Source organism: Colletotrichum truncatum (genome assembly GCF_014235925.2).
Source record: "Colletotrichum truncatum strain CMES1059 chromosome Unknown Contig_0005, whole genome shotgun sequence".
NCBI lineage: Eukaryota > Fungi > Ascomycota > Sordariomycetes > Glomerellales > Glomerellaceae > Colletotrichum > Colletotrichum truncatum.
Window position 1 is genome coordinate 3,034,958 of NW_027222402.1, and position 19,155 is coordinate 3,054,112.

Consider the following 19,155-nt stretch of genomic DNA (forward strand, 5'->3'; position numbering starts at 1 on the left):
AATATATTATTAATTTAGATTTATAATTATTTTTATAATACTTAAATAGTATTTAAGAAATAGCTAATTAGCTTCTTTATAACTATAGTATATAACGTATTAAAATAAACTAGGCTTTAAACTTTATATAATAATAACTTAAACTCTAAATACGTTTTAATTAAAGAATTAACTATTAAAAGGTTTTTTATAAAGATCTAGATATATATTATATATAGTTTTCCTTTATATAAAACGTAATTACGAAATATAGAATATATAATAATAATATCTATAATTTTAATAAGACTAGATTTAAATAAATAAAATCTCCTCTAAAATAGTTATTATAACCTTAAACTAATATAGTAAGCTAAAAATAGGTTAATAAGAGAATTAAGAATAGGTTATAATAATCTAAGGTATTAAATTATATAGCTATATTATCTTACTTTATATTATCTTAATAAGTAAAGTTAACCTAAACTTTTAGATATATAATAACCCCTTCCTATCTAATTAAGTAATTATACTTATAGAAAACAGTTAAATAATAAATAAAAAAAGCTTAAAATAAATAATGTATTTTGATTTTTATATAAGAAGTTATATAAAAAGTATTTACTACCTCTTTATCTTTAATAATTATAAAAGCTATTATTCTATTAACTTTAAGCTATACTATAAGGAGTATAAGATTATTATACTTTATATACCTACTTACTTATTATATAAGCTTTAGCTTCTTAATATTAAGTATTTTAGTCCTTTAAAATAAGTATATAGTAAAGAAGTTAAAAGTCTAATATAAATATATATATATATATTATAAAGGAAGAATTTTTTCTAGCTTTTTATAAAGTATATATACTATAATAATAAAGTAAATATTTAAGTAAGTTATAAGAATACTTAAAAGGTAATTAATAGTTTAATATACTATTTATAATATTAAATAGTTATTATACTTAGATCTACTATAATATAAGGATTATAGTATTATATATTTTATACGCACGGACCTAAGAAATATCTAAGCGTATCTAACCGTTATATAGCTAATAAAGTATAATAGGCATAACTAGATTAAAACCTTATTTATGAAACTTTAACAGGCATAACTAGTTAAACCCTATATTATAACCTTAATTAATTAATAGGGAAAGTCCGATTTACCTAATAGGGAAGTCTGATTTATTTACTATTAATACCCTACTTTTTCCTCTTCTATAGTTAGAATAAAAAAAAAGCAATTATAATACTTTAATATAACTACCTATTTACCTTACTATTTATAACCTCTTATTATCTCTTCTTAAGTACTTTATAATAGTAAATTAGTTATCTTTATAACTAGCTACTATTATTCTTATATAAGTTTTAAAGTATCTAGCTTTACACTATATAATCCTAATTATATAGTTTTATAACTAGATATTAAGCTTTATATATTATTACTACCTATATCTTTAGCTAACCTACTACTAGCTTAGGTTTTAAAAATACTAAATAACCTAATTAAAATTACTTTATAATCTAATTATATTAATAATTATATCGTATAATATTAAAATAACTCCTTAATATTAATTCTTTTAAATATATAATAGCTAAAAAAAGGATAATAATAATAGTATATAAATAGACTTTAATATAAAGTAACTTAGCTAAGCTTTAAAAAGTAAATAACTACTTTAGCTACTATTAGTATATAAAAAAAAAATAACTATAGTAAGGAGGATTATTAATAATGAAATAAGTAAATAATTTAAAGTCTTAAATAGATATAATAAAGTAGTTAAAGGTAGAAATAAGTTAAAATAGTAGTTATATAAGGAGACTAGAAATATATACGTAACGATATAGTATTTATAAAAAGCCTAGCTATAATACTTATATATATTAGAAAGTTAAATTAATATCTAAAAAAGAAGATTTTATATAGTTTTAATTAATTTAAAGTATTATTATTAAGTTTTCTTATATATTATTATATAAGTCTTAAAAAGTAACCTATTTACTTGTATAACTTATTTACTTATAGACTATATTCTATAAGTTATTTTAATTTAGTCTTATAAATACTTTATATTCTTTTAAAAAAAGATTTATTATATAAGACTTATAAAAGTAGCTTTTTAAATAATTTACTATATCTTAAATAAGAGAAATAATTATAAAAATAAAAGTAAGGAGGAGGCTTTTTAATATATATTAATAAAAAGGGTTAACCTTATAACTATAAAATAGATATAAGCTTTTTTTATAATTATAAAAAATAAAGAAGTAATTAGACTAGGATTACTATATTTATTATATTAAACTTATAAGTTAAATAAATTTCTAGTTAATTATAAGATAGATTTTAATATATCTATAAGAGTAATATATTTATATTAATATTTAATATATAACTTCTAATCTTACAAGTTACTTATTTAGTTTACTTTATAATTATATTATATATTATCTATAGTTAGTAGGTTAGTATATATATTATTATATAGCGAATTAAGTAGATTTTATTATAAAGAGGAAATAAACTATTTTATAAGTACTTATTGCGGAAATACTTAGTTAACCCTAGCCTCGGGGGCTAAGCTACGTTATATAACCTAACCTATTTAGCTATATTATAAGCTATTATAGCTAGCTATCTTCTATATTATTTTCTTTTATAAGAGTTATATCTATTAGTATTATAATAATTATAAAGCCTTTATAATTAAACTTTTAAAAAGTAAGAATATTATTTTTGTTTTATAATAATTAAAAAGTAGTTATTATAAAATATACTTAGATTACCTTTTATCTAGTTATAACTTAATATTTTAATAAAATTACTAGTTTTATAACTTACTTTTCTAATTACTATTTTAGATTTAAATACTACTTAATTAAAATTTACTTCTTAAGAATTTAATATATTAAAATAATTAATAGAATAGTATATTATATATAATCCTTAGTAGTTATAATAAAATTTATTTCAAGTTAAAGATTATAATAGCTTATATATATATAAAACCTTAAATATATTTAAATATTATTAGTTAATAAATAAGAGTTATTATTAATTAAAACTTTAGTAACTAGAATTTAACTTTAATAAATATACTTATATAAATATAATTAGTTAGTTCTTATACTATAATTATAATAAAGTAAAATAAAATTATAGTTTACTTAATATTAATCTTTTATTATATCTTTATAAGTAGAATTTTAAATAAATTATAATAACTTTATATACTATTTAATTTTATTTTATTATTTATAATATCCTATTTTCTCTTTTAAAGTACTTTTTAATAGTATATTAGTTCTTTTTACTACTTATTAAGTATTATTTATATAGCTATACTAATAAAATATATTTATTATATAGTAGTAAGTAACAATAAAATTTTATCTAAATTTTAGATAATATTTACTTATTATTATAATTATTTAATATTATTAAGTAATAATTATTATATAACTTATATAAAAGTAGATTAACTACTTATAACTATAATTATAATTCTTAAAGTCTTAGTAACTACTACTTTATTTTTATATATTATATATTAATATAGTTCTTTTTTATATTAGTATTTAATTACTTAGTATTTTTTAAAAATGTAATATTTTTAGTTTATAAAGATTAGAAGTATTTTAAAGTAGGTATTAAAAGTTAAGGAATACTACTAAACCTTAAATAGTATATCTAAAGTTTTATATATTTGTAGTCCTAACTTCTTAGAAAGTCTTAGTACTTATTATATATATATATATTTCAAAAATTTATAAATTAGAAAACAAAATACTATTTAAATAATATCTATTATATCTAAGTATTATAATACTACTAATACTACTTACTAAAGTACTAAGCTATAGTATATAAAGTATATAGTTATTTATATTTATTTACCTAGTAATTTTTGTTGAAAACTCTATTGTCTTTTATATTTTCGTTGTTCTCTGTAGACGTAGACATATTCTAACCTCAGGCATCAGTTCTTCTTACCTTGGTAACAGCTCCTCTTGGTTTCTTGTCGAGCTATCCACTATTGATTCTTCTCTCCTGTTGTCGCGCTTCGGATGTTCAGCACCATTCCCGAGGACTAGTACATACATCAATTATTGTACGTCCTCGTGAATTTCTCCTGTACAATCTTTTCGTCTCAGTCATTTCTCGCTCAAAATCATGTCGACGCGACAGGCGGCATTGTAAGAGTCTATTCCTCTCCTTATTTGCCCACAGTTGACACACGCAGCTGACAACCTCATAACAGGTCGCTCTATCGACGCTCGCTGAAGCTGGCGCTCGATTGGGCGGTGCATCGCCACCTTTGGAGAGGCCAGGCCTTATATATCAGATCATTGTTCGAGGCGAACCGGAATGTCACGGATTCTCGACAGAAGAGGGTGAGAGACTTTGCGAAGAAGCTCGTTCAGCTGATAGTGGGATTAACTTGCGCGCCGCAGGAGCTCCTAGCCGAGACAGAGAAGCTGTTGGCGAGATGGAAGCACCCGGAACCTTACGTGCACCCCACGGCTCCTGGCGGTTTGTCACATCCTTTCCACAAGATCGGTTCTCGACTGATAACAGAGCAATAGGATCCAAGTACGAGCGTAATCTTCCGGCGCCCATTCTAGATCGTGAGTTTCCATTACTTATCAATTTTGATTGAAAGTACCTTCCTGACCGTTTGTGCAGCCCCCCGTCCATTGAAGTTTTGAAGCGATGAGAGCTAGGCTGGCCGAACTTAGAACCGCCGGTTGGGTGACGTATAAAGGAATTATGTACTACAGTTTTTGGAAGGCAATTGGGCATCTCCTTATTAAGTACGGAGCGTGTATCTTACACACTGTCCCCTTTCGCACCGACTTAACTTCTCTAAAGCTGTTCTGTTATAGAACTCACCTTTCCCGACACCGGAACGCGTTTCAATTATAGTGACACATTTACTCGTTGTCATGCAAATGTTTGTTAACTGGAGTAGTCCCGTACAGACACATGATTGCAAATGTGAGTAGCGCAACGTAACGATCGCACCACCGCAATACCCTGCAAGAAACCGTTTTCTGAACTGCGACCTGAAAGCCGCAACACGTCACCTGTAGTTGCAAACTAGAGTTGATCTTCAAAAGGTATTCTCATTCGTAACCACAGCTTCCGCTGCCGTGGTATTATTGTACAACCCAAACGTGAAAATCAACCATGAACCCTGAACCGTGACCCCGATGTCATGACAACCCAAAGCAGCCGACCAGCACGAAAGAAACCCAAACCCTTGGCACCAATTTACAGTTCTTGGCTCTGGTTCTTGCCAGTCTTGCCAGTCTTCTTGGGCAACAGATCTAAGAGAAATTAGCATTGCACGACCGGGACGAACAGAACATAACTCACTCTGGTGAATGTTGGGCAAAACACCACCCTGTGCAATGGTAACGTGGCCCAAAAGCTTGTTCAGCTCCTCATCGTTGCGAATGGCGAGCTGAAGATGACGGGGGATGATACGGGTCTTCTTGTTGTCGCGGGCAGCGTTGCCAGCAAGCTCGAGGATTTCAGCAGCGAGGTACTCGAGGACTGCAGCGAGGTACACGGGCGCACCAGCACCGACACGCTGAGCGTAGTTGCCCTTGCGCAACAGACGGTGGACACGACCAACAGGGAACGCCAGACCGGCCTTGGAAGAACGACTAGAAAGAATTTAGTAACCCGGATTAACCAGATACGCGTTGATTGGGAGGACCAGACCGCCCTGACCAAGGGGAAGCTTACGATTGCGCGTTCTTGGAACCGCTGGCCTTGCCGCCGGACTTGCCGCCACCAGTCATTTTGATGATTTTAGTATGAGTAAAAGTGGTAAGTTGAGGTATCGGTGCGAGTTGCGCGAATGAAAACCTGTGTTTAGTTTTGGCTGCAGTTGTGGATGGAAAAGTGAGATGAAGAGGGAAGAGTGTGAAGTTGGTGGGGAGTTAAGAAGTTAAGTAGTTTTCGCGTTGGAGGAGCTTGACCACGGATCACCAGCGCGCGAATACACGCTAAGCCGGAAACAGAAATTCAATGTTATGGTGCATCATTTTTGGTGGTGGGAGAATCGTTCAAGGCAGAAGATACGTACCGGATTAGCTGGGGCCCTGGCACCTGCTAGGAATAAAACCCGGGGGTCCCGCTGTAGCTTCCCTCAATACCGAACTACACGTCCTTCCTTTTTTATCACACCTATCTCTAGCCTTTGTGTTGAATTGTTATTTTCTATAATCACCCTTAGTGGTTGAACTGGTCACTCAATACACCCCTGGTTTTTATTCAGTTCTGCATCCCCCCTTCCCTCTTCTCAACCCCATCACCATTGATTCAGAAAGCCAGCCCCAATAAAAGGATTTTCTTGCCCCTATTCCCCTTCTCCCCCCGACGACGCAATCAGTACATTGAAGGAATTCGAGGTTCAACAAGTGGGCCAGCGATTTCCCCCCAGATGTAAGCATAATGCTATTTTGCTCCTACAATTTGTAGTCGTTTTTAGTCCTCATGTGTATATTTCTTACGCATTGGAGTCTGTATTATGTATGGAATCTCTCCGAAAAGAGTAACCTGTTCAAGTTGGTTCAGCAATTGCTATGCTCCGGATGAGAAGTAACAGAATACTTGACATGGAAAGCAGTTGGGACCCAATTTCTTGAGTGAGTTTGGGTGTGTCTGTGTTGTGTGTATTTGTGTGTCTTGAGCCCATTAGTGTCTGCCTCCTGCTGCATTGTTCTGGGTCCGTCTAATCCTGAACCAATAAGTATATGTCGGCATGGTCCATTTCCTCACAGAGCCTCACATTGGAGAATCCCTGCTAGGCAGTCGTGATGTCAGGTGAATTCAGCCTTGTGACAATGGAGACTCGATGGACTCTAGGAGGGGCAGGAAAATCTGGGACTGGGAACCGAACAATCCACCCAATTGTCTTCGGCGCGTTTCGCACTTTGGTTTGGGCAGTGGTACGGAGCAGACGCGCCGCGATCTAGACTCTGCAGACGTCCCCACGTTCTTTATGGTGCCTTGGCTCTTACGTCGTGGTTAGGGATTGAGTGTTGCGCAGAAATTCCATGGTGTTTATGCAGGTTTTCACTAAGCCAAGGTATGTAGAGGTTAAACCTGTCGCGTAGGAACACGATCGAAGCACAAAGCCCAAACCCAATCCCAGGCTTCCACCGTGTTCGGTGTGCCTATTGAGGCAGAAGCGGGAAAGAACGACAATGATGCCTCGTATTTCCCGTTTGGTAAGACACATTCCATGCTTCGACCAGTGCAACTTCCTGAGTTCCAAGATCTATGACCGGTTGCAGGTTGCGCATGTCTACATCGTCTTTCTTGTACTTTCATGTTATTAGCATGCTGGGCCTTGAAGCTCAACTCTACAGGCTGAGGTTAATTCTTCCTTTGCGGTAAATGTCGTTCAACTAAACCGTGCGAGATAAGGGGAGAGCACTCCAATCGGAACGACATACAAATACCCCCCTTGGTATCGACGCGCTCTGATAGCGCGCCATCATCGGTCCTCATCGCGCTATCAGAAGGTGGAAAATGGGGTGGCAGGTACAGTAAGAAAAAATTGTAGGGCTCTCCCCGGAAATTTCCTAATTGGGCGTTATAGATTGCCATGCCGCATTTTTTTTGTTGGTTCCCCGAGCGCCTGGTGAAGGATGTTTAGAGACTGGCGTTGCTACTCTGCCATAATATCATTGGCCATGGCCACCATCTATGAGACACAAATGATAGGGAAAAGAGGACGAGCAGGAGACAGGCTGCACGTATTTCTTAGCGCGAACGCGCGTACCCCAGTCCGGCAGCTGCTGTCGCGGTCCCCACCAAAGACTGCCTACTTCCTCTCAAAACGACCTGGGTCTCTGTCGCGCAGGACCTTAGACCCTGGTCCATTGGCAACTCTGCCCACTGACCACCCACCCCCTTCTAGGCTTTCCCCCCAAAAATCACTCTGTCCTCGCATCAAATCAGTAACGCCGCTAGTGCCTGTCGCGTCCAGCTACAAAAACCCAGCCCACCCCCCCAAACTTCATTTTCCAACACCAACTCTTCCACTTTCCATCATCCCGCTTCACTCACGTCGCCAGACACGTTTCCATTCAAGAAACACTCAATTTTTTACACCTCCCACACTCAACCAAATCGCCAAAATGCCCCCTAAGGCCGCTGACAAGAAGCCCGCCTCCAAGGCCCCCTCCACTGCCTCCAAGGCACCTGAAAAGAAGGATGCTGGCAAGAAGACTGCCGCCTCTGGCGACAAGAAGAAGCGCACGAAGTCGCGCAAGGAGACATACTCTTCTTACATCTACAAGGGTAAGCCACAATACCGAAATCTCGCAACGAGACCATCGCGACGCGTCCTGATTAGTGGCGCGACGCGCTGTTGGTCTTGCAACATCTAAGCATTTGCTGACTTCCTTCCCAGTCCTGAAGCAGGTCCACCCCGACACTGGTATTTCCAACCGTGCTATGTCCATCTTGAACTCTTTCGTCAACGGTAGGCTCCTCCAGCTCGCGATTATATGAATGATTCAAAAACCAACTCTTTCTACTAGACATCTTCGAGCGCGTTGCTTCTGAGGCCTCCAAGTTGGCCGCCTACAACAAGAAGTCCACCATCTCATCCCGCGAGATCCAGACCTCGTAAGTAAAACCAAACAATTTTAACACCGGCGCCAAAACTATCTGACACCTTCCAGTGTTCGTCTCATTCTGCCTGGTGAGCTTGCCAAGCACGCTGTCTCGGAAGGTACCAAGGCTGTCACCAAGTACTCTTCTTCCACGAAATAAGGGATGCTTGTGCTGCTTTTCTTTTCGGGCATTGGATTTTACTTGGCATTTGGGTGTCATGATGAGGCCTGCCAAGGTTCCCAATATCCTTGGAGTCTCTTAATGCGTTACGGATGGTTTGCTTTTTTGGGGGCAATGTCTTCACGGTCATACGGGGTTCGCGGGCTGTACAATACACCTTAAGAATAGGGTTTTCGGACGAATGAATTCGTGCACATGGATATATATATATTCGACTTTGAGCCAACTTTATACTCGGTGAGCTCACATTTCACAGACACCCACAAAGCCACATGCTGCGCTGCCTCACGTCTGGCAATGGCTGTATCCATTTGTTACCCAAGCCCGGCCTTGCTTCGCTTCACAATGTGTGCTACAGGTTGCAGAATTCCCTTGTTGTTAAGTGCGCCGAGCGCTGTGCCGCTACTCCAACCCATCTTTTCCAACATTGCGTGGCCCTTGTTCCCGGAACCCAACTCGGGCGCCGACCCGCCTACAATCTCGCCATCTCGATACTGGACGCCGGCATGGCCACCGCCACGACGCACCGATTGCCGCTGAACCGCCGCTCGAAGCGCCGTATCATTGCGTGGAAAGTATTTTCGGCCCACACGAGCGATAGCCGAGTCAAATGATTCCTCGGCAAATTTTACGGTTTTGAAGGTTCGGTGAAGCATGGGGCGCCGCTGTTGGCCCGATCCCGTTGATTTGGACTTAATGTTGAACTTGCTAGCCAGCTCGTGGATAATCTTACGGGCATGGTTGTCCATAGGGGGTAATGTCAAGCTGCGCTTGTATTAATGCTTTGCTATTCCTGCAGTGCTTGAATGGGGTTGAACAAAGTGAACTTACATAGCATTCGAGCCCAGGAGAAACGCTTTGAGCTCATCGGCAATCTGGTCCAATCCCATGCCGCTAGGATATTTAACTCTCAGGTCTTCGGGGTTGGCGTGTTTGCCAAGGAGGCCTTGAGCACGTAAAGTTTGCCGTTCTCGCTTCCTTTCTGCTTTCTTCAGGCGGTCGTTCGTCCAAGCCGCCTGCATCTTGCTCTCCAACTCCGAGTCTGACATATCAAATATTGGAACCTTGCCTTTAGCACCCTTGCCCTTTTTACGTTTCAAAGCCGGTCGATCCCAGTCCATAAAGTCAAAGTCGTCCAAGTCGTTCGCAAATCGGTCCGCTGCTGTATTAAACATTTCATCCTCGTCGGCATCCCGATCAGTAATATCGGATTGCAGAGAAGCTTCGGTGTGGGATTGTTCAATGGAGCCTAGGTATGATGTGTCTGTCTCAAGGACCGTCAACAACGCATTATCATTTCTAGCAGCCTTTTCTTTATTAGAATGCAGTTTCCTCGAAACTGGAGTGTAGTCAGTATCACTACCGTCGCTGGAATTACCCGCATCTGCTATTGCGTTTTCTGGCGTATCCTCCATAGAATTGAGACTCCTTGAGGCTTTGATAGTGTGAAATGACTCTTCAATGCTCTCCGACTCACTAATGGAGCCACCGAGGTCTCTTCGAGAGTATGCTTTGGCGGGTAATAAGCCTTCGTCATCGCCATGCTCACGTATGTTAGATATGTAGTCCGCAATGATATCGTCCTCCTCCTGACGTTGTTTGGATGACCTGGTCCCGCACGAAGTGCGCTTCAATCTTGAGCTGTTGCTGGCCCTAAGATCTATGCATTCATCATCTGTTGGGTTGACAGTCTGCTCCACGACTTGAATTTCCGTACGTATGCCGCCCAAGTTGAATGGCTTGTCTTTGTCTCTGACAGGCTTGTTGCGACCTCTGAACAGAATGACCTCTTCGCTGGAGTCGGAGACAGCTGGTGACGGTGAACGAGATTGAGTTCGTACTTCAGGCTTATGGTCCGTATTCTTATGACCTGTGACATCAAGGAAGAAGGGCAGTGGAGTAGGCACCTCGACGACTGGCTCCGACTGGGCCTTGATTCCAATAAGATTGAGATTGTCTTGTGTGTATTGGCCTTCGACATTTCGTCCACTTTTTCCTGTTGTCGACGTTGTGGATTTTCTGACATGGTGTTCCCCAGATGTGTTGTACAGTTGTTCTAAGTCAACTGAGGACTCAGGTTGACATAGAGATGTGGCATCATTTGCAGGGGTAGATAGCCTGGACAGGCGGTCAGGTCTATCACCCTTAGGCTGAGTGGTCAACTCGTTCTTCAGAATGTCTTCTTCTAGCTTCTTTAAAGGCTCGACAACTCCTGTGCTCACGAAAATAACAGGTCGATGTCGTAGCTGGGTTTCGGTGCTCCAAGGCGATGATCGATGAGCTGTGCTTCGGGCCTCATCTTGCAAAGTGAACGCTGCGGTAGACGCTGTCAATGGGCTCTTCAGAAGTATTACACCTTAGCTTGAATCAAGCTTGCTCACCATTTAGACTTGCGTCGGCTGCAAGAATCGAAGCTGACCGGCCAGTATTACGAGAAGAGTGCGGACGAGGTGAATTGCGTGGTGGCGCTCCTGCACCACCTCTTTTACCACGACGTGGCATTACCCGCGTGTGCAACGCAGACTCCAGTCAGCCGTTGCAAGATGATGCCTTTGACCAAGATATCGGATACGTTTCTGGATTGAATCAACTGTATCAGAGACACAAAAAGGCTGAGGCTCGAATTGTTCGGAGTTGAGGCAATTGACATATGAAGAAAACTTAACAGACCAGGATCTAAGATTCCCACTTGATGTATTTACTTAGTAAGGCAGCTTGGACCTGCAAGCGAAGCGGGGTCATTTGGATGCTCTTATCGATAAATCGATAAGGGTGATGCAAGTGGGTCTGAAGCCACCGGGTGACGATCGAAGAGGATCCTGGCCCAGTTGCATCCAACGTGACCAAATTCCCCGCTATAGCTTGGCCAGTGCGTCACAGGGACATACGGCTTTGTTATCGCTTGCCTTGAGGAATCGAACTCGTTACTGAAGATGCTCTATCGTCTTTCAACTTATGTTATAGTCACCCACCTCCAAGTGTGAATTGACTCACAACACCTCTTGCTTATATTAAGGTGTAGCTCCTGTCAACGCTTGCGCATAGACGTCCACGGCATTCGTTGCAGTTAGCGTTCCGTTGCCAACCTTGCGGTCAAGGCTGCCTTACACTAGGCTGCTCTTTCCAGTTGAGGCAGGTGACCACATCACCTTTGCCAACTGCATTCTTCAGCTGCCTTCACAGCGATCGAACCGTACTGGCAAGCCCTAGACGGCTCATATGGTCTATTTCTTTATGGCTCCAAGTCCTGAGCTGCCATATTTCTCGTCTACAGAACAGTAGGCGAACTGCATCCAGTAGCGTAGCATTTCGCGGACGCCATCAATCTCCCTTTCACCTTTCTTCAAACGACTCGAGCCTTGCCATCATTCACGACTGAACGAGACCCTTACATTCAGGCCACGGTTATCTCAATATCTACACCGCGGCGTTGTATATTTATTTTAATGGATTCTGCGATGGCTGCTGTAGACCTAGGCCGATACCGTCGAATAGTTCAGATATTCTGGGACCCAGAACCTATCAACGACTACCAGACTGACCTCCCCGTTTGGTGCTTGGGACGGTCATACACGTTGAACGCTAAATCAAGTGAGGCGAAGGACAAGCGTGGCCAGACTCCGCCTCCCACCGATATCACAGAATCACGGCGCGAGACAACAGAAGCCTCGTCAGTGCCCCAGACTAAAGGCCCCGAAACCCCGCCAGATTCTGTGTCCAGCAGCTTCTCATCTTCTCTAGCCTATGTCGACGAATACTGTATTCAAGATGGAGGATGGCCTTCCGCTTTTCTGGACGACTTCGAATCTAAGTTCTGGATGACTTACCGGTCCGAGTTCCAAACAATTGCGAAATCTACCGACCCTCGAGCTTCCTCGGCATTGTCTTTTTCGATGCGGATCAAGAGCCAGCTGGTTGACCAAAACGGTTTCTCGTCTGATAGTGGATGGGGCTGCATGATCCGCTCTGGTCAGAGTCTCCTGGCAAATGCTATGGCTGTCGTTGATCTCGGTCGGGGTATGTCTCGCTCCTTCTTTCTTGCTTTCTTTCTTGTCCCCTTCTGTATCTGTCTTGTTTTTTTGTTGCTGGCCATAAGGCCATGCCGTGCTTAGCTAACCAACGATCAGATTGGCGACGAGGCAAATTGCCCGAGAAAGAGCGTAAGCTTCTGTCGTTGTTCTCGGATGATCCGAGGGCGCCATACTCTATCCATCAATTCGTTCAGCATGGGTCATCTGCCTGTGGGAAATACCCTGGTGAATGGTTCGGCCCCTCTGCTACTGCTCGATGTATACAGTAAGTCAGACCTTTCATACCCTCTACTCCTGGTAGGACATCAGACTAGGAACAATTTCTAATATCTCGAAAGGGCTTTGGCCGATATGCAAGACCAGTCCTTCCGAGTATACTCCACTGGCGACGGCCCAGACGTATATGAGGACAGTTTTATGAGGGTCGCCAAGCCTGATGGCACTCAGTTCCATCCAACTCTTATCTTGGTTGGTACAAGATTGGGGATTGATAAGATTACTCCCGTTTATTGGGATGCCCTTATAGCTGCTTTACAGATGCCACAGTCTGTTGGTATCGCAGGGTAAGTCTCATCGCCATAGATTGCAGTGTGCTACGAGTAACACTTGTCGCAGCGGCCGGCCCTCCGCGTCACATTATTTCATAGGAACACAAGGATCCTATTTGTTCTACCTAGACCCTCACCATACAAGACCAGCTCTTCCATTCCACGAGGATCCTTCAAAATATAGTGATGCAGATGTTGCCTCCGTTCACACGCGGCGACTACGACGACTGCATGTTAGAGAACTGGATCCCAGCATGCTCATCGGGTTTCTGATCAAAGATGAAGATGATTGGACCGAATGGCGACGGAATGTGAAGCACGTGCAAGGCAAGGCTGTGATACACGTTGCTGACCATGATCCCATAGCTCGAGGCGGTGGGGGCGAAAGGGACAGCGCAATTGACGAGGTAGAAACGCTCAGCGATGACGATGATGGGGATACGGTTCTTAATCCTTGAGACACGCAGGTTAGGAGTCTGGAGTAGCTCTGGTAAGGAGGGAGTGGCTAATGGTTATAGAGGCGTTGGGAACTAATTATTGTCTATGGCGTTGATGGATTTAGTTCTTCTCTACCCCAGGCCTAAAGGCAGTTTGGCACGAAGGTTGATAACATCCGAGGTCATTGTTGGGCAGCTATGGATTGATGGATTCACGGTTAATGCCATTGCTTTACTGGTTCGCTGCCAGAAATTGATAAACGGCAGAGATGACAGTACTGCTTTACGCTTGGATAATCTATCGCTTCTTCTTATTACCTCTAGAGGGCTTTGGTATCGGCGTTGCATGACCGAGGTCCCGAATATGTGTAAAAAGCTTTGTCTTAGAGGAGAATGATGCCTGACACACACCACAAATATGCTTGACAGCCCACATTAGTATGCCTCATAAAGGGTTCGAGGGAAACCACCTACCGTGCCCGTCTGGGCTTCTCCTGCTACTTGGCGCGCTGCTTTCTTCTCACGTTTGGCTTTAGCTTTGCCAACCTTTTTAGGCCGTGGCTTATGGTCTTCTTCACTCTCAAGTGACACTGCTTCAATGCCAGCGAGAATTGTAGTTACGTCACCTTGCGCTCTAGCCTCTCGGTTTGGCTTTGTAAACGAACTTTCATCCGTCAAAAGTCTGTTTTCGACGTCGGCTCGAGAGGCGTACTCATCATCACCTAGAAGTTCAGAGGAGCTATCGGATACGTAGTCCGAGACGCTTGTCAGTGGAGCACCTGGCGATTCAATTGCTTGGTCAACAACATATGTTTCGCTTGTCTCATCTTCGAAGTTCCCATTCTCTCTGTCTACCATGGCGAATTCCTTGGGTGCTGATGTGGTGTGACCAAGGTTTAAGTCTTCATCTTCGATTTTCATCTGGCGCCGCAGCTGTTGGACTGCTTTTAGGTGTTTCTTGCTCCGCTCATGTGCTTCAAATGACTTTTCGCTCTTGAAAGTCTTGCTGCAAACCACGCACTCGAGGATTTCAATTTCGGACTCTCCTTCGCTCTCTGAAAAGTGTCCACCTGCCTCACCATCATTGCGCGCTTGAGCCCACTCAGGAACAGCGGCTTCAGAGAGCTTCTCCAGATTTGCTGCCCGAGAGCGGGCCGCTTGCGCAGCGGCAGCAGTCCTCAAAGACTCCTGACGTTCCGCGGCTGTTTGGGTGTTGGGGAGATAGCGAGGATCGCGCTTGCGGACAAAGGTAACAAGAAATCTCACAGCATCATTGAACTCTCGAATAGCCTCATCGCGCAGCTTCTTATTTTCCTTTTCCATCAAGCGCCTGACACGGCGGTCTGGGGCGTCAGAAAGTCGGTACTTGTCCTTCCATGCAAACGTCTTCCGGGTTGAAAAACTCGCCCAAGTGCTGTAGAAGGGTCGAGCGACAGTCTCATACTTGTCCGCTGCGGTACCAAACGTGGGATAGTCAGGAATATCGTCCGGGGTATACTCGCCAACAGCAAGCTCTTCATCAGCAAGTTGGTCGAAGGTTACTTTCGCAATACCGAAAAATCCCGATGATTCGTCCGTAAATGGCACTGTAGAATTGAATCGTCGTATTAAGGACAATATGTCTTCGGTAGACGTAAGCTTGATATTGTTGAACTCAGGGCTGCTGCCATTGATCTCTTCGGGATCGGCGCCGCGCAAGATGGCTTCACGATGTGAATCGTACCACGACCTTTCCTGAGGATCAGACAAAACTTCGTATGCGGCTTGGACATCGGCGAAGCGGCGAGTAGCATTTTCGACGTCTGCAAGATTTCGATCTGGGTGAAGTTCAAGGGCGCGCTTTCGGTATGCCTTCTTGATTCTTTTGAGGAAAAGAAAAGACAGGGGTTAGCTGAGGAAAAGTCCCACAAGCATGGATCGTGGGTTGAAGAATCGCTTACTCCTCATCGGTGGCATCGCGCTCAACCGCCAGCAGTTCGTAGTAGCATGTTTTTGCTGGCTGGGAGGCAGTCTCGTCGTGACTACGGCCGGATGATTGCTGGGCCCCCATCACTGTCGAGAGGCAATGGCTGCAAATAAGGTGCTAAAATAGGGCTGATGAAAAGCGTAAACATACGAAGGGTGTTAGCATTATGTTGGGGCTGCCGCGATTGACGTATTGTGGGGTAGTCGTGAGGAAGGCGGTCGATTTTATTTCGACATGAGCGAGACCAGATCAAGGATGGCGGGCAAAATCAACAGCCAAAAGCTAGCATGTTGCCTCAGACTAAGAAGAGATTTATAATAGGACCCTACCTTATATTACTAAGTGCCTCCTGTTTCTAAGTACTAATATAATATTAAATATATATTTATAATACTATATATATTAATATATTAAACTATTTACTTTTATAATCAATATTTTATACTTATATTAAAATAAAATTTATAAGCTATTTTTACTTATAATATAGTCTATGTTATAGTTCTTCCTGCTAGCACGTAGCTATAACAAGCAGAGGTCGGAACCGTGATAAGAATAGAGATATTAATAGAATAATACGAAAGTTAAATAAACGGTTATAAAGTAATAAATAACGATAAATCGATAAATATAGGTATAAGTAGTTAGTTCTTCTATTAACTAAACCTATTAATAATAATACTATCGAAGGTATCCCTTATATAGGTATAGCTAGTACGTAAAATATTATATACCTTTGCTAACTATTTTATAAAACTATAATAAGTACCTTTCTTAAAAAAAAACGATCGTCCCGATCGATAGTAAAATAAAAATTAATTATATAAATTTCCTCCTTTTATTACTTACCTATCGCGAAAAATAATAACCTTAATAATAAGATCTTATCCTAGTTATATCCTAGTATAAAGGTAAAGCGGCTTTGCTTAGCTAGGCTTACGATATTCTTAGTAGCGACGCGTTTATCGCCTTTCTAAAGCTTAGCAACTACTTTATAAAGTTTTATAAGCTTAGCGCGGAGGATAGTAAGTTTATTATCTTTAGTAGCGATAGCATAGTTAACCTCCTTAGCGATTATCTTTTTAATAATAGCTATTACTTCGATCGCTTCGAAGCATTTATTAATCTTCTTACTATTAGTAGAAGATTTTACTTTCTCCTTAATACTATTAAGGCATAATATAACTTCTTTAGCAATACTATTAACGATTTCCTTTATATTTTTAATAATATTATTATTTATATTATAAATATTACTTTCGAAAGCTTAGAATACCTTCTTTATATTCTTAAGCTATTTATAAGTAGTTATGTTAATAATAGTTATATAGCTAATATTTATAAATAAGGGGATTAATAAAAGGTTAGTATAGTAAACCGCGATAAGGTAGCTTATAATAGTATTATTAACTTAGCTATTATTAATATAAAAGACTATTATAAAGACTTAAGTATAAGATAGGAGGTATTTTATATATAAGATATTATTATTATATATAGTATAACGTACATGATAAGCGAGTGAGACAGACAAGCGAGTGAGACAGTAAACCGCGACCGTCGCACCTTGACGCGACCGGCACCTTTTCCTCTACAATAAATCATGGAATCAGCTAGTATTGAAAGAAGGTTACAAATTGCCCTTCAAGCAATGAGAAATGACCCAAAACTTAGTGCTCGGGCCGCAGGTGCACTCTATACAGTCAGTCACGCAACATTAAGCCGGCGACTAAAGGGAATAGTCTCACGACGCGACAGCATGCCTAATTCACGGAATTTATCAGATTTAGAAGAGAAGACAATAGTTGAGTATATTCTCGACCTAGATGCGCGATCATTTCCTCCCCGGCTGAGTGGTGTGGAAGAAATGGCCAATCGACTTCTCGCAGAGCGCGACGCGCCTCCAGTTGGGAAGCGCTAGGCTTCTAATTTCGTCAAGCGACAACCACAGCTTAGGACGCGTTTCTTTCGCAAGTATGACTATAAGAGAGCTCAATACGAAGATCCAGAGGTGATTCGTGGCTGGTTTTCGCTTGTGAAGAATACAATTGCGAAGTATGGTATTGCTGATGCTGATATCTACAACTTTGATGAGACCGGCTTTATGATGGGCGTTATTGCTTCTGGAATGGTTATTACAAGTGCTGAAAGGCGTTCAAATACGAAGATGACACAGCCTGGCAATAGGGAATGGGTTACAGTTATCCAGGCTATTAATTCCCAAGGGGAGAGCATCCCGCCATACATCATCGTTGCAGGCCAGTATCACCTCTCAAGCTGGTATACAGAAACCTCTCTTCCGGGCGATTGGGCTATTGCAACGTCTGAAAATGGATGGACAACAAACGAGAGAGGTATTGACTGGATCAGACACTTCGACATTTATACAAAACCACGTACGTCTGGGAAATATCGCCTCCTCGTTGTTGATGGTCATGAAAGTCACCACTCCGCAGCCTTCGAGCTCTTTTGTCAAGAAAACAACATTATTACACTGTGCATGCCGGCTCACTCGTCTCATCTACTTCAACCCTTAGATGTTGGTTGTTTTCAGCCGTTAAAGAATGCCTACGGTCGGCAAATTGAGAATAAGATGCGGCGAGGCATAACCCATATCTCGAAGGAAGATTTCTTTGCAGCATTTCACGAAGCTTTTAAGCAGTCTTTTACGAGGAAAAATATCCAGGGAGGTTTCCGAGGAGCTGGACTTGTCCCTTTGAATGCAGAAAGTGTTCTCTCAAAGCTGGATGTAAAGTTCCGAACGCCAACGCCTGAGGAGGGGGTCCCTCAGACACCAGACCCTTGGATCTCTAGGACGCCGAGCAACCCAAGCGAAGCAAGATCACAGTCTACTTTTATTAAGAGTCGAATCTCACGCCACCGAAGCAGCTCTCCAGCATCAATTTATAGTGCTGTGAGTAAGCTAGCCAGAGGGACAGAAGGACTAGGGCATCGGGTAGCATTACTAGAGTCAGAGGTTCAAATCCTTCGAGAGGAGAATGCAATATTAAGTCGGCGTCGAAGGGCTAAGAAAACACGTCTACAGAAAGGAGGAAGTCTTACTATATCTACTGGAGAGGATATACAGTCGCAAAGAGAGGCAGACACGCAACTACAAGAGGAAACGCGACGGAGTAGTGGTCGCAAAGTGAGGTCTGAGACGACTCATCGTCGGTGTGGCGTATGCGGGAATACAGGCCACAACGCGAGAACATGTCAATTTATTGAGGAAACATCCGAAGAACAGGAATCCGAGTAGTATTAATCAATCTAAGATTTCTTGTTATAGATTTCGATATTATTGTCGCGAAGGTCTGGTTTACTGTCTCACTCGCTTGTCTGTCTCACTCGCTTA

The 19,155-nt window shown here is 41.1% G+C and overlaps 7 protein-coding genes across 7 annotated transcripts; 4 read left to right on the forward strand and 3 right to left on the reverse strand.

The window, feature by feature from the left end:
* Positions 1-4,171: 4,171 nt before the first annotated feature.
* Positions 4,172-4,707, forward strand: CTRU02_208877 (NADH dehydrogenase 1 beta subcomplex 9; the record flags this gene model as incomplete). The annotated part of the gene is made up of 4 exons (XM_070205160.1): positions 4,172-4,194; positions 4,260-4,531; positions 4,585-4,626; positions 4,685-4,707. 4 exons carry the CDS (start codon positions 4,172-4,174, stop codon positions 4,705-4,707), a joined length of 360 nt encoding a protein of 119 aa, XP_070061235.1.
* Positions 4,708-5,272: 565 nt separating this feature from the next.
* Positions 5,273-5,808, reverse strand: CTRU02_208878 (Histone H2A; the record flags this gene model as incomplete). Its single annotated transcript, XM_070205161.1, has 3 exons — positions 5,273-5,328; positions 5,378-5,670; positions 5,753-5,808. The coding sequence occupies 3 exons, from the start codon at positions 5,806-5,808 to the stop codon at positions 5,273-5,275; spliced, it is 405 nt and encodes a 134-aa protein (XP_070061236.1).
* Positions 5,809-7,665: 1,857 nt separating this feature from the next.
* Positions 7,666-8,409, forward strand: CTRU02_208879 (histone h2b; the record flags this gene model as incomplete). The annotated part of the gene is made up of 1 exon (XM_070205162.1): positions 7,666-8,409. The coding sequence occupies one exon, from the start codon at positions 7,666-7,668 to the stop codon at positions 8,407-8,409; it is 744 nt and encodes a 247-aa protein (XP_070061237.1).
* Positions 8,410-9,132: 723 nt separating this feature from the next.
* On the reverse strand, positions 9,133-11,320 carry CTRU02_208880 (G-patch domain-containing protein; the record flags this gene model as incomplete). The annotated part of the gene is made up of 3 exons (XM_070205163.1): positions 9,133-9,583; positions 9,650-11,144; positions 11,200-11,320. 3 exons carry the CDS (start codon positions 11,318-11,320, stop codon positions 9,133-9,135), a joined length of 2,067 nt encoding a protein of 688 aa, XP_070061238.1.
* A 956-nt stretch (positions 11,321-12,276) lies between these two features.
* CTRU02_208881 (cysteine protease ATG4 (peptidase family C54)) lies at positions 12,277-13,855 on the forward strand (the record flags this gene model as incomplete). The annotated part of the gene is made up of 4 exons (XM_070205164.1): positions 12,277-12,835; positions 12,946-13,114; positions 13,188-13,412; positions 13,465-13,855. The coding sequence occupies 4 exons, from the start codon at positions 12,277-12,279 to the stop codon at positions 13,853-13,855; spliced, it is 1,344 nt and encodes a 447-aa protein (XP_070061239.1).
* Positions 13,856-14,132: 277 nt separating this feature from the next.
* On the reverse strand, positions 14,133-15,884 carry CTRU02_208882 (DnaJ domain-containing protein; the record flags this gene model as incomplete). Its single annotated transcript, XM_070205165.1, has 3 exons — positions 14,133-14,255; positions 14,309-15,695; positions 15,775-15,884. 3 exons carry the CDS (start codon positions 15,882-15,884, stop codon positions 14,133-14,135), a joined length of 1,620 nt encoding a protein of 539 aa, XP_070061240.1.
* Positions 15,885-17,559: 1,675 nt separating this feature from the next.
* CTRU02_208883 (transposase) lies at positions 17,560-19,059 on the forward strand (the record flags this gene model as incomplete). The annotated part of the gene is made up of 2 exons (XM_070205166.1): positions 17,560-17,706; positions 17,740-19,059. The coding sequence occupies 2 exons, from the start codon at positions 17,560-17,562 to the stop codon at positions 19,057-19,059; spliced, it is 1,467 nt and encodes a 488-aa protein (XP_070061241.1).
* Between the last annotated feature and the right edge of the window lie 96 nt (positions 19,060-19,155).